The following is a 14,486-nucleotide window of genomic DNA, read 5'->3' as shown; positions in this document are numbered from 1 at the left end:
CGACTCGAGGTCCTGACAGAGGACAAGGATGCCCTACTAGAAGGAAGGTGAAGGTGGTTTCTCCATTTCACCAGCTTACTGGACATCAGAGGAGGTCGCAGAGCACCCAGCACCATCTCGCACTATGACCCAGCTGGCTCCGCCGACTCACCCAACCCCTCTTTAAGTCCAGGAGAGGGATCTCAACGAAGCTTGGGAAGCAGCTCCTGTAGAGACCTGCAGCGCCCCTGAGGTCTCAGCTGATTCCGCCAACGCCAGTGACTTGCCTCAACTACCCCTTGACAGGCCGAGTTCGACTCCTTCAGAAGCACAGGAAGTGATGCTGGTTTCTTCTGGGAAGGAGGAGAAGGGAGTACCCCTGCCCCCACCCATCCGCTCAACAGCTGCTGACTGTGGATGGGGCCTCGCTCTGGTGACCATTGGAGACAGGCCAACAGTGAAGAAGTTGACACATCAGTTTTTCTGGGTCAGCAAACGTCTGCGCTCGGGTCACCCGAGGATCTGGGTCCACCTTCCCGACGGATGTAGCACATGGATGGAGCATTGAATGCTTCATAAGCCCAATCATAGCAGTGTGTAAGCACAGTGAAGTAAGGCAGTGCGAGGGCATGGCCACCCGTAGGGCATAAGCCTGGCAATAGTAGTGCACAAGCATGGCGAAGTAAGGCAGTGTGAGAGCACGGCCACCCATAGGCCGTAAGCCCGGCTATAGTAGTGTGCAAGTACGGCGAAGTAAGGCAGTGCAAGAGCACGGCCACCTGCAGGGCGTAAGCCCGGTCATAGCAGTGCACAAGCACAGTGAAGTAAGGCAGTGCGAGAGCACAGCCACCCACAGGGCGTAAGCCTGGCCATAGCAGTGTGCAAGCATGACGAAGTAAGGCAGTGCGAGAGCACGGCCACTTGCAGGGTGTAAGCCCGGCCATAGCAGTGTGCAAGCACAATGGAGTGAGGCAGTGCGAGAGCACGGCCACCCAAAAGGGCGTAAGCCTGGTCATTGCAGTGAGCAAGCAGAGCAAAGTAAGGCAGTGCGAGAGCACAGTCACCCGCAGGGCATAAGCCAGGCACAAGTAGTGCACGAGCTTGACCTCAGCAGTGTGGAAACACTGCAACCAGATTGCTAGCTCGTCCGAACGTTGTGTGCAAACATGACACATTGTGTCTGGTTGTCATCATGCAGATGCACACCTTTGTGGTGTGCAAGCACAGCGGCAGTGCGAAAGCAGTGCATGCAGTGCAAAAGCACGGCTCCCTGCAGGGTGGAAACCTGGCACACAGTGCGGAAGCACAGCATGCAGTGTGAAAGCACAGCATACCTATGCAGTGTGGAAGCACGGTGCGACCCAGCAGTTCCACTCCAATAGGACCAAGTCAAGCACATGGCCAGATATCCCACTGCTTTTCTCTTTGACAGTGCCACCACATTATCACTGGTTGGTGAGGACCCAACCTGGCACCCAAACAAATGTACAGTCTCTCATGACCATCAGAGATGCAACAGCGTGTACCCGGTGCTTGGGGACATAGGTCAATCGCATACCCTTCTCATCCTCACCTCCCCTCATTCCTCTCCATTTTTTCTCTCCCCTTTTCCCTTAGTAAGAACAGTGTGTCATGATGTATATCGTAACTAGTGAGAGAAATTGATTTTGGAGCTAGTTTTAAAGACGCTCAGTAATCTCATTATAAGATCTCATTGTACAATGAGCAAGATAGCCACTGAGCTACCACTCAATTGTGCTGCGCACCCTTACCCCCTCCCAACCGGCTGCTGAAGAAGGCATGCTGAGAGAGAGTTGAGATCAGTATTGTACAGTGTGGTACAGTCAAGAACTAGTGAAGGAAGCAGCGTGTGGCCAGAGAGTGAGTACAACTCATGACCAGAGTATACTCAAACTCCTTCGACTACTTTGAATTTTGTCTTCTGTTAGCTGGAATTAGTAGAGGACACTGGCAGCTCCAAGATACAACATTCACAGCAGGTTTGTATTGTGCGACCACTTTGGTGACTTTTAGTAGCCAGCTTGTCTGATTCGACCAGTGGCAACAAGTCAGGTTTTGGCTAAAACCTGACTTGACCTAGGGACATCACGAAGAGGACCAGGAACGGTAGAAGGACCTCGAGTAAGGCTTGGGAACGCCTTTCTCGACTCCAAGACACAATCCTGGCCGCAAGAAACCTGAGGTTACCTGAGGTTAGGGAACCGGTGACCAGCAGATCACTACGTCACTATGCCTGGGGCAAGGGCTCTTCTACCTTGCTAGTTTCAACTGGAAAAGCAAGAGGACCTCTAGTGAGGCTTGAGAACACCTTTCTTGACCACGAGATACTGATCCTGGCCGCAGGAAACGCCCGGTACCCGAGGTGAGGGACCCGGTGACCATCCACGACACCCAGTTCCGAGGCTCTTCCACCTTGCTAGTTCCAACTTGAATAGCAGGAGGACCACACCAAGCCTCCTGTCCCCTGCTACGGCCCACCCCAGACACCGACTGAGTCCAGCCGGCCCAGAGCGACACTGGGAATTCTGGTAGAAGAAGGTGTGGGCAAAAATCTACTCAGACATTAAACAATGATGCAATAACTGTACAAATTTCATACATTGATCTCTATGTGATCTCTAGTTACTTTCTTTTTTGTGTTTTTTTAGATACCAATAAATATTTCAAGTATCAAAATAATCAATGCTTCCAAGTTCACATACCATCCCTCACATTCAATATTTATAATTATGAATGAATAAATAAATAAATAACCCTTTATTGCTTCTAAAACTTATATACATAATATAATTGCAATTACAATAAAAATTTTATTCTTTGCAATTCAGCATCTGCTAGGGTATCCTATTAAGGATAAAATGAGTATCTTATCATATTAGTAGAGTTCATATAGAATTAATTTTAACTTAAACATTTCAATCCCTGTAGAGCCAGACCTGTTTGTACACGTTTTTCATCCTCTCCCATTCCTTTCTTTCCCGTGCGACTCTCTGCCAAGTTACTCATCCACAAACTTGCCAGAATTCTTCATCCCATCCGTAGCTGGGTCTTCCTCTGCTTCTTTCCCTATTCCGTGGATGCCAGTCCAATATCCTTCTCATCCATCTGTTGTCCTTTGTTCGCACCACATGGCCAGCCCAATTCCATTTCCTTTCTACTATTATCTTGCCAATGTCTTCGATTTTTGTTTCATTCCTAAACCAAGTATTTCTTTTCCTATCTCTTCTTGTCACTCTGATCATCATTCTTTCCATCGATCTTATACTAGTTCTTAGCTTTTTTATTAATTTTCCATTCAATGTCCAAGTTTCACAGCCGTATAATATTACTGGCAGAACGCTCATTTGAAATAATTTTCTTTTGCCACTCATGTCGATTTTAGATCGGAATAGGTAAATGAAACGTCTGAACATCGACCAGCCCAACGCAATCCTCCTGGTAATCTCTCCCCTTTGACCATCCTTTCAATCTTTTGTCCCAAATGAATGAAGTTTTTCACTCTCTCTATTTTCCCTTCCTCCAATAATATTTCCCCTTCTTGGCAGTTGAATGACATGACTTTGGATTTATCATAGTTCACCTTTAATCCAATCCTCCTTGTTTTGCTATTCAGTTCCTCTAGCATACAACAAACTTCTTCCGCGCTGCTCCCTATTAGAACTACGTCTAAATTTATAATCGTATTGTAATAAAATATATCTCGTTACAATAATTGTTTGGTTGGTCAGCTGATTAATCGATCAATAAGTTGAATAAACTGTCGGCTGACCTGAGATCATGTGACCTACAAAGTCATAACAAGAATTCCAACTTCTAAATTACATAAATGTTTCATTTTTGTGTATGTCAAGAACAAATTTCAATATTTTCTATAATTTTGTTCCTGCCAAAAAATTTAGACTAGTGTATAGTTAGATCTTACATTGATCTCTGATCGCTTTATCAATAATAGCTGTACCTCTTATCAAAAAAGAAGATTCAATTCTATAATAATTGTACCTCGACTAGGCTGATCGTTTTTCAGTTCACCAATTCTTTCTAAGATGATTTATTTTATTTGATTACTATATTGTGAGTCACATGTGACGTCACAGAACGCCGTATGAGTACTGATACAAAAGAATAGGATGGAAATATTAAGTTCAACAATCCTAGTGGTTTTGAATGAGGAGTCAAACAAATTACAAAGCTTGCTAGTAAAAGTTAAAAAGAAAGTGTTACCTACAACTTTGAGCTAAATAAACAGTAATGGGTAGATTCAACCCAAGTAAATATGCCATATTTCGGCTAACCTCCTACTACATACTACATTTCAATACAAATAATCTCTTCTGCATAAATATAACAACTTTTTTAAACAATTCTCCACCCTCAACAACAATTATTCAAAGGCGGTAACCATCGCTTAATATTTCAAATGTTGGCGCAAACACATTTCCAACCTAACAACACAATACTTTCTGGTTTGTAAAGACATCAACTTGGATTTTACAACTTTTGAAACGTTATTTATTCAATTGAACTTTTCCATCCTAGTTAATTTGGGTGCCCATCCCCCCAATGGTCCATGTCGCAAAATTCTCCCCAAAAATTCTGAAAATTTGGTATCCATTTAGGTACTCAAAAACTGTATATTGGAAAATCCCCCCCATTTTCCCTAGTTTTTTCCAAAAATCCCCTAAAATTCAGCCTCATGTCGCAACTTGCGACATCAAAACATGCTGTGGTTTCTGGTCTTATTACCTGGAAGAGTTTCTTGGCTGTTATGGCATATTGATAGTTTAGCCTATAATATTATCTCATTAACCATTCAGTTATATCACTTGGCAGACAGTTTTTACTTTTCTGGATAACATAGTGTAATATGGGGAATATTGAAAGGTTTGTATTGTAGTTTTTTTTGTGTCTTTCTTTCAGGTTGTTGAACTGATCAAAATTGGACTAAATTTTTCCAATATGAACTCACGTGAACCTTGCTCTTGATAATTGAATAATGTATTCATGCACGGAGTAAGCACCTAAATTTTGTGTTGCCATAAAAGATTTGCTAACTTGCTTCTTATTCATCCATATTATTACAGTCTTCTAGCTTTTCCATAGTACTGGCTTGGATTTCGCAATGAAATTAATGCAAACGTATTTATAAATGTATTTGAACCGTGCGAGCCCATGACGTTTTAACCATTACATATACTACCAATGTATAATGTAATTATATTATTATTATTATTCATATACTACCAAGCTATGCTTGATTATGTAGTGTTACATGACATAACTAAACTAAACTAACCAAACCTGAAATTAGGCCAGGCGCTCCACGTGTTTTCTTCCAAATCAGAATTTTTTTAGTGGAAGAGCGGCAGTTCTAATCGAGTCGTCACCGCGAGAAGTTTGGCCCTGATTAGATAATAATTTGGGCTTTGACCTAATTAGATGAAAAATCTCCTTATTATTTCTATTTTGTATAAATTGAAAGCATGTAGTCTGAAATATAGTACCGTAGTTGAAATGTGAGCGTGAGTGATTGTGAGTGCCGATGTATTTGTTAAATGTTCGATTCCATGGTGAGTGCCAAAATTATTTTATTATGCTCAAATAGATTGACCACATAAATTTACTGAGGCCCCAAATTCATTGAAGAGTGCGTTAGAAAATTCTTGTCTAAATATCAAATTCTTATCTAAATATTCATAATTATTGAACTGTTTGAATGCAACTAATAAATTAATGTCAGTAGCATTTCTACAAAATCTTTTATTTTACGTTCCTGGCTCGTGATAAGTTATTTAGTTGCTAATACAGGTGTTGTTAATAGTGAAGATCTTGGCATTCGCATGAACGAATCCATCCAAAGCTCTCAACCGTGGATTAAATTAATTTAAACAGTTGAGTGGAGATTTTTAAAGCAACTTTCATCAAATTTTTCCCTTGTTACAAAATTGGGTCCTCTCATAAATAAATTCCCACCTGTTACAAATTATGGAATCATGATGAAGTCAGGTGTGGGGTAGTGTTATAGATACCTTCACCCATTACAATGGTGTCAGGTGTGAGGTAGTGTTAGATATAACCACCTCCCAATTACAATAGATAGGATAATAATATAATATTTATAGCATTTTCACATATAATTTTCACATTTATGACACTTGAAGTGTTTGAAGTGGTAGGCCTGAGAACATTATGATTCAATGGGCGTTGTATGTTTGGGTTCAAGACAACGATAATTATCAATCGACTACATTGGATTTCTGGTGATTTCACCTGCCACCATCTTGCAATTAAGTCGGGTTTCAAATTCAATTGATTAATTTTTAATAGGGTTTATTATCAATGAAGAAGTTATAGATAGCTTCTAAATTATCTTGTTTTGAATGTTTCAGGTGTGAGCGTTGCTGAGTAGTGGCTGGTAATTTGTCTGCTAGATATACAGTTCTGGTGTGATGAGTTGTTAACCCGATCATAGTTGACAGAATCGAAGCTGAGGTCTTAGTCTCGACTCGATCGGCTTTTGTCTGTTTGTTTGTTTGTACCGCAGTTACAGTCGCAGTTATTGTCCGATTTGAATGAAATTTGGTATGCAAGTTCTTTGGAACAAGGCGCAGAAAAGTATGTGTAACGATCTTTTGTAAGATTTCCGGTTTTTTGTAATATTTAAAAAACCGTAAAGTAACCTAAAAATTTACTTCTTCGTATCTTTGAAGATACAGCAATTCATGTTCCAACTTTTCCGCATCCACTGTTGAATGGGCATGGTGTCCAAGACGGTTAGAGTGTAGTTTGACACACTGTGGGACCCAGATTCAAATCTCGTTCTGACCAGATTTTTTTTGCAGACGATACTAATTGTTTTATTAGTTACTTACTTTTATGTTAGTTATTTTTTAACTGAATTTTCAGTTTATCAGTTGCAATAATTATTTTATTGTATAATTTTTTGTACATTTCTGTGTCGCTCTTCAGTGTCAAGTATTTTGTTCTCCTTTAGGTATGAGATTGGAAACCGATTTATGAGCATTGACATTCTTCATAGGCATAACAAGCCATAACATTGAATCCACTTTACATGAAAAACATCATTAGCAACCTCCTGTCATTGTCACCAACAAACTCATCTTATTTAGAATCATTTTTCATCTCACCATCGTCTGTGAGATGATTCATCATCTAAATTGCCTACTGCATATTACATTTTTCCATCAGTTGACCGATTTCTTATAATTAATTATTAGGAAAGTTGTAATATATGTTTATATTGTAAATATGGATACGATATAAAGGTACCTCCTTGATAAGTCCGGTGTCCCTGCAAACAGTGTCTCTAGCACTTTCAATGGAGAAAATAATAGATGACATGGCTAAATCTTCACAATATACTTTACTTACTGTACTGGCCCTTCTCATTAGATAGAAAGATGTATTCATGAGCGAGGTCTACTGTTTGCAGAACTACTAGTATTCATGTTTACAATTCTTATCTCTAATCAGAGCGATAATACGGCCGAGGCTGGAAACATTGAACTTTGGTACCGTGTATACTGCCGTGAATAATCTGGTGGTTCAGATGACTGATTTTCCAGTAATTCTATTATCTGGGATAACTCAGGATCTTCGTTTTGTGTATCCTGAATTCTCCTGAGTGTCGAAATATTTTTGTAAAATCTAGGATTAATATTCTCGGTATATGGCCCTCCTTCATCCATCATTACATTAATATCACATTCCTTAATCGATGTCACAACTATACTAGCAATCATTACACAGTAAATCAACATATTTATTATACTCCTCACAGCATAACATCTTAATAAGCAACAATCATGTACTTTCACCTTCAATAGACAACTTACTATTTCTTTCATTTTTATTGCACACTTTCCGTCCTCCAGTAATTTCATACAATAATGTCTTCCATCATAATCTAGGCCTGAATCCATAATTATTTTTTTATTGGCTTTAAGCATGTTTCCTTTATTCATCCTATAACTGCAGTCACGACGATGAGCTGCTTGCTTGTACCGCGTGTGCTTTGGATGCATGTTGGTCCCATTTCTCCATCCATCTTGTTGCCGGTCGTCTTCTTTATAAGCTGACTCTCTCCAACTGCTGTCTGGTTCCTGGGCGTCCTTGAATCTGGCATGTGGACGATATCCTCGTTTGCGGGGCTTTCCTCGTCGCTTTTTCCCTCATCACTTCTCTCTTCTCTTCTTTGCCTGCCTATTACATGGGAAACCATAGTTGGCTAGGTATCTTCCTCTCTTTTTTTTCTCTTCTCCAACACACCCAACCACAAAGCCCATGGTTTTTTTAATATTGTAACAATTTTTTGTATTCCATTTGTTTTGTCTTGTTTCGTGAGTTTTAATAAATTCAAAGAAAAACTTTTTTTGACTTTGTGAGTATTCATATTGCTACAAAAGTAGGCTATTGGCAAGAAACGAGACATTTTCCTTGTTATTGCGTCATGAAATTCTCACCTTATTCAACATAAGGTAACTGATTACATATTCTTGCAATGTTTTTTTCAATTTCATCAAAGTATAATTCAAACTCCCTTCCCAACCCTGAAACCGTAAAACATTTTCAACAATAGGTGCACTAGAATATCAGGTATGATATTATCCCACAAACAATATTATCAAAAGATGAATAATTTGAAATTTGAGAATTTTTAAATTTTACACAATTTAGAAATTTGAGAAACTTGGAATTTTACATAATGTAGCAACGCTTTTCTCGTCAGAGCCTTACTCATTTGAAATTGACTGAAGCTCCACAACGTTACCAGTTTGTTTCCTTATCATGGTGGAAATACCAAATGAATAATCAAATACTAAAATGTTTCATCCTTCTATTCTATTTCATGCCATTATCTCTTGAAGTTATTGAATAATTCTGAGATACTGGTCTCGGTTTTTACACCATAATCAATCCCTAGTGAACTTCAAAACTTCAAACTTCAAACTTTTATCCAAATTGTTTCAACATTACATATATATGACAGTTCCTACAAATTGAAATAATCATTATACAATAATATCTTATCGTAACAATTCATTTGGATTTCCATATATAATTACGTGACTATATAGTATTACATATTAATATTTTATTTGTTCCTCCTTTAATTGAGACCATGTTTACGATGCTCACCATCATGTATGAGGAAAAAAATATATATAATAATGAAAACAATTTACTTCTCACAAAGTGCTTCATGAAGCCCTTGTCTGTGAACAGGAGTTGAGGTTTAATCGGGATATGAGAGGAGAAAAAAGCCTACACACACACACACACACACACACACACACGCGCGCGCACATTGATTCACCATCATCAAGTAATTTTATTGATTGATTGTAGCATTTCCTCTCTTTAAATATACTTATATTATGAAAAAATGTAGTTGAAACTGCGAAAAAAATGGGAGGAAGAATCACCAGTACAACTTTTGCATAAACATAATTCATGACAAGGGAGGAAAAAAAATGAAAAATAAAAAATGAGACATAACAGTGGTAAATAAAGCAATGTTTTTAGACTTTTTAGATCAAAGCTCGAAGCAAAGGTTGAACTTTAACGTATACAGAAGTAACTACAGTAAGAAGGCCATACTACACTGATATTCATATTCAATAATGGATTGGATATTAGCACCATGTGTTTCTCAGCTTACTACTTTGAATAAGTGTTCTACTTTTAATAGTGGATGAAGCCATAGTCAACTCTTCGTTTGTTTAAAAAATTCTTGAGATTCTGTAGCTTTCTGATCTCATCTAGAAGAATATTAGAGGAGTTAGGTCCAAGAAATAAAAAAACATCTCTGGAAGGTAATGCTATTTGGTTTGGAGAGTCTGATTAGCATCCTTGTAGTTTGCCTAGTTAAGTGCTGATTTTTTTCGAGATTCCCCGTTTGATTCCTATCGCCACTCATTTTATAAAACAAAGATAAAACTTTCAGTACATACATGTATCTAAAAGGTAGTATTCCAAAAAAACTGAACTTCAGGGAAGTATGCGTTTGTCTATTAGCACCAAACATTATTCCAGCAATTGATTTTTGTAGGACTATAAGATTTTCTAAATGAGACATGAAGGTAGATGCATAACATGAGATTCCGTATTCCAGCCTACTATTGAAAAAAGAGAAATACATTACACGAAGAATATTTACAGGGAAGAATTGACGCAGTTGATAGAAAGTCTTAACCAAGTATAAGAGGTACCCTTTTACTTTATTCACATGCAAATCCCAATTTAGACTTTGATCCAATATAAGCCCAAGATATTTAATAGATTCGGATTGTTCAATCACCTCACAGTCACAACTTACAGATCTGCAATCAACCTGATGATACCTGACAGAATCAGTGAAACTAAATGGTGATGATAGTGAAAAGTTTATAAATAGGAAGTCTCTCTCGCATTTAGTGCTAGTTTGTTACAGTTGATCCAGCATCGCAAATCAAACAGATATCCAGCTGCATCATTTCATGCAGTTCTTCTTTATTTCTGGCAGAATACACTAGGGCTGTGACATCGGCAAAAAATGAGATTGATCCAAAAAGTGCGTGGGAAAACAAATCATTTATGTAGACTAAAAACAATATAGGGCCCAAAACGGATCCTTATGGAACGCTGTATTTAACTGTTGTCAGCTCACTATCACAACCCGAAATAGACACATACTGCTTTCTATCCATCAAGAAAGATTTTAACCACATGTTGGTGACAACACGGACACCAGCAGCATAAAGCTTATTCAACAAGGTGCTGTGTTCAACTTTTCGGATGTCCAAAAATATACCAGATGTTCCATTTTTATGTGGTGTGTTGGTGCTGCGATAAATATCTGACATAAACTTATATAACGCCTGTTCTGTGTTCAAGCCCTCCTGGAATCCAAATTGGTTTCTATTAAAATAGTCCACTTTTGAAAGAGCTCATTAATATTTTCTTGAAAAGTTTCTCTAGAATTTTTGAGAACACTGAAAGCAGTAAGATGGGTCTATAATTTGAAATTTCTCTATTCGATCCACTCTTAAAAATAGGTATTACCTTAGCTGTTTTCAGATATGATGGGAAATGAACATTCAAAAAGCTGGCATCAAAAATGTGACACAGAACAGAAACAATAGCATAAGCTATAGATTTTATTTAACTGGAGGAAATATTATCAGGACCTGGAGATTTTCCATTTTTCAATTTATCTATTCCAGTTTGTAGTTCTTGATAGCTAATAGGATTCAAGAAAAAATAATTTTGGATAGAATAACATGTAAATTTTCCATCATAATCTCCTCTCATGGATTCATCTGTGTCATGTATGGATGAAACTATTTCATCGGATATATTCATGAAGTATTCATTGAATTTGATAGCTAAAACGTTTCAATCTGTTATTAGATTATCTCCACAATGCAGATGGATCGACTTTCGTTTGGAAACTGATTTACTGCAATGATTATTTATAATTTCCCATCCAAATTACATCCTGTTTTTTCCCATCCTGTTTTTTTACAGGAAAGGTGAACTTCAAGTACAGCTTAACTCAATTTCAGCTTCTAAGTTTATCTGTATTTAAAGCTTTTGTGCCTGGTTCCACCAAATCCGGATCGATTAACCAGTATGCACTGGAGTCATCGATAATCATCACTATAGAAATCATAGGAACTCAAGAAATGATCCAGTGCACTCTTCTTAATGCAAACCCGATTTTAACATGTTTATATTGCTTGACCGAGCTTCGTGAAACCCAAGATCAGAGATTACCAGTGAGTAGAGATTCATAATGGGCTTAAGAACTGAAACTATCATCTTTAATTATTCCAATAAGTCAGTGACTGTAACAATATATTTAAAGTCTTCCTCATCGAATACGAATACCCATTAATTACAACTTCACTTCCACATGATAAACATAGGAGGTTATAATACACTTGGTAGTACCGTGGAAAGTATGTTATAAGAATCTACGTGAAGAGTAACTTATAAGTAGGTTGAATTGAAAGTATTGGTGCTACTCGTGGGAATAGCTGATGACATTTCTAGATGAATCTCTCAGGGAGTTTGACTTACCAAATTTCAAAATTCGGAAATCAGTCGCGTCCATGTATTTGGTCTCAGTGATATTTAATGTGGTCCCTCCGCCAATCTCCAGTTGCATTTTATTGTATTTGATTCCATCATGCTTTACTATCAGGTAGAACTCCTTAACGCCTTCCAATCTGGTTTCTACTCGAAGTATGGTTTCCTGAGAACCCAATTATTTATCATTCCTCATGATGGCCAGCTGAGCCTACTTTATTTCTATCAATCCTATAGTTAATAGCCAAAATTTCGTAATACAGTGGAGCCTGGTTAATCCATCTCATACGAGACTGGAGAATGAGAAGTTATTGGATCAGTTAGTTTATTGGTTGTCCGGTTCCACCAAGCTCAAATCAGGATTTTGCGTGGATGGCTAGTATCCTATACTATTAAACGAGCAAACTATGTTTATTCATGTATGTATGTCACTAGATCTCGAAAATGGTTCTAACAGTTCTAACGAAATTCGGATCATAGTAGATTTATTATATAAAAATTCGATTGCACTACAAGGTCTCATCCCTAGGAAAACTCACTGAAGGACATTGGAAAGATAATTCTTCCTTGGAAAAACAGCTAAGAATTCTGAAAATTCCGTAGACTGTTGATAATGGAAGTGAGTGAGTGAGTGTGTGGGACTGAGACAAAAATGCCTGAGCTGTTGAACTATTGCATTCAATCAGCTGATCTCACAAGAAATATTATCCGGCAAAAAATTAAACGACATTTCCAAATAAGAGCATAATAGGATTGAATATGAGTTGAATAGATTTGAACAAAACTCAATATCAAAATTATTATGCTGTTAGTGTGGAATAATACATAGTATATTTACTAATGTTGTAGCTAACGTATTATTATTCTGAATTTTATATATAAAATATATTCTCCTCTTTCGTTATCAATTTTCTATATCCTTTTGTACTCCAGAGCAAAGCTCGGAAGAAAAAGAAGAAGAAGAAGAAAAAGAAAAAGAAGAAGAAGAAGAAGAAGAAGAAGAAGAATCTATTCTTTGAAGGATGAATAAATGAATACTAACATCATTATCTACTTACTCGCTTGTTAACGCAAATCCAGACTGCGATACTCTTTATGTTGAAATATTGGAGTATGGTGTCAGAGTCCAATTCGTAGAAATCGTCTTTGAAATGTAATTTGATTTTCGTCAAGAATTTCTGTTCGTTGGTAGGGTTCCATTGATCGAGCATGCACCTTTCAATGAAATTCAAATTCATCAATTTAAGACTATCTATAATTTATTGATAAAAGTAGTATATGAAAATAGTATAATAATAGTTCAAGATTGAAGTCGACGGTTTTGCATTTCTTTTGTATAGACTATTTATGATTACTGGTTGGCTGCCCGTGCTCCGCAACGGGAATAATCTCAGTAATAAAATAAATAATCAATTTTCTTTCGCTCTTTCCCTTGTCATTAAAAAAATATTCTTTTGAGAAAATGACTGAGTCTATCCAACCCTATGAAAAATTTCACCATTTATTGACTTCATAAGTAATAAATACATCATTCAAATCATTAATTTATGTTCTAGTTATTTCGATTTTCTATCCATAAAAGATTAACTAACTCATGTCTAAAAGTTTTCATTTTGCTTGTAATACCGTGTGTAATATTAACCATCAACGGCTATTATTTCTGAATAATTCTAAAATTTGTATACAAATTTGAACCTTTGAAAATTTGAACAAAAAAAAAAATCATTGAATTTTATTCCTTTTTACAAAATCATAGGAAATTACAAATCGAAAAATAGGAACTAAGTTGACAACATTAACCAGTATTCGTGGTCAACTTGCACAAGAATAACATAATCATCAGTACTTATCATTATTATACAGAATAGAATCAATTGATCTTCGAGCCCAGCATTATTAAAAAAATCTCTCGGACTCCGTGACGTCTGCAAACCAATTGAAAGTGAACAATAATATACAACCAGTACAATATACAACATTATAACTACAATTATACCAACATACGATATTAGTTGAAGAATGATTCCATGCAGCTAAACACTGATTGTTGAGAAGAGCTGTCTGGATGGAAATTTAAAAATTGAAACATAAGAATGGAACTGCTGAACCTCAAATATAGACTTATCAATAGACACAATTTTTCGGTAGCCATACATTGAAAAAAATTCCATTTCGTGTTATAAAAACTGATTACCACAGATGAAAATATTATTCATTCGATGATAGTTATCCTATTAATTCAATTTTAGCGAGAACGATAAAGAAGTTCCACGCGCAAATTAGCCTACATACAGACTACAACATCTTTCCCACAACCACGATATTGAATTCCAATACAATAAATTGTTTCATAAAATTCATGAAACTTATCCACTTATTTTTATACAAAACTGATT

At 37.1% G+C, this 14,486-nt stretch overlaps 1 protein-coding gene across 1 annotated transcript in view; it reads right to left on the bottom strand.

Annotated features, from left to right (window-relative positions):
* LOC120349555 overlaps window positions 1-14,486 on the bottom strand; it is a 104,080-nt gene that overhangs the window by 15,273 nt on the left and 74,321 nt on the right. Inside the window, exons 4-5 of the mRNA XM_039419911.1 lie at window positions 13,149-13,305; window positions 12,082-12,256 (exon numbers count right to left, since the gene is read on the bottom strand). Of these exons, the coding sequence (XP_039275845.1) occupies window positions 12,082-12,256; window positions 13,149-13,305 (332 nt within the window). The remainder of the gene's footprint in view (window positions 1-12,081; window positions 12,257-13,148; window positions 13,306-14,486) is intronic.

This window comes from Nilaparvata lugens, chromosome 2 (genome assembly GCF_014356525.2).
Source record: "Nilaparvata lugens isolate BPH chromosome 2, ASM1435652v1, whole genome shotgun sequence".
In the NCBI taxonomy this organism is placed as follows: domain Eukaryota; kingdom Metazoa; phylum Arthropoda; class Insecta; order Hemiptera; family Delphacidae; genus Nilaparvata; species Nilaparvata lugens.
The sequence above is the reverse complement of the archived record's forward strand: the minus strand, read 5'-3'. Positions and strand labels throughout refer to the sequence as shown.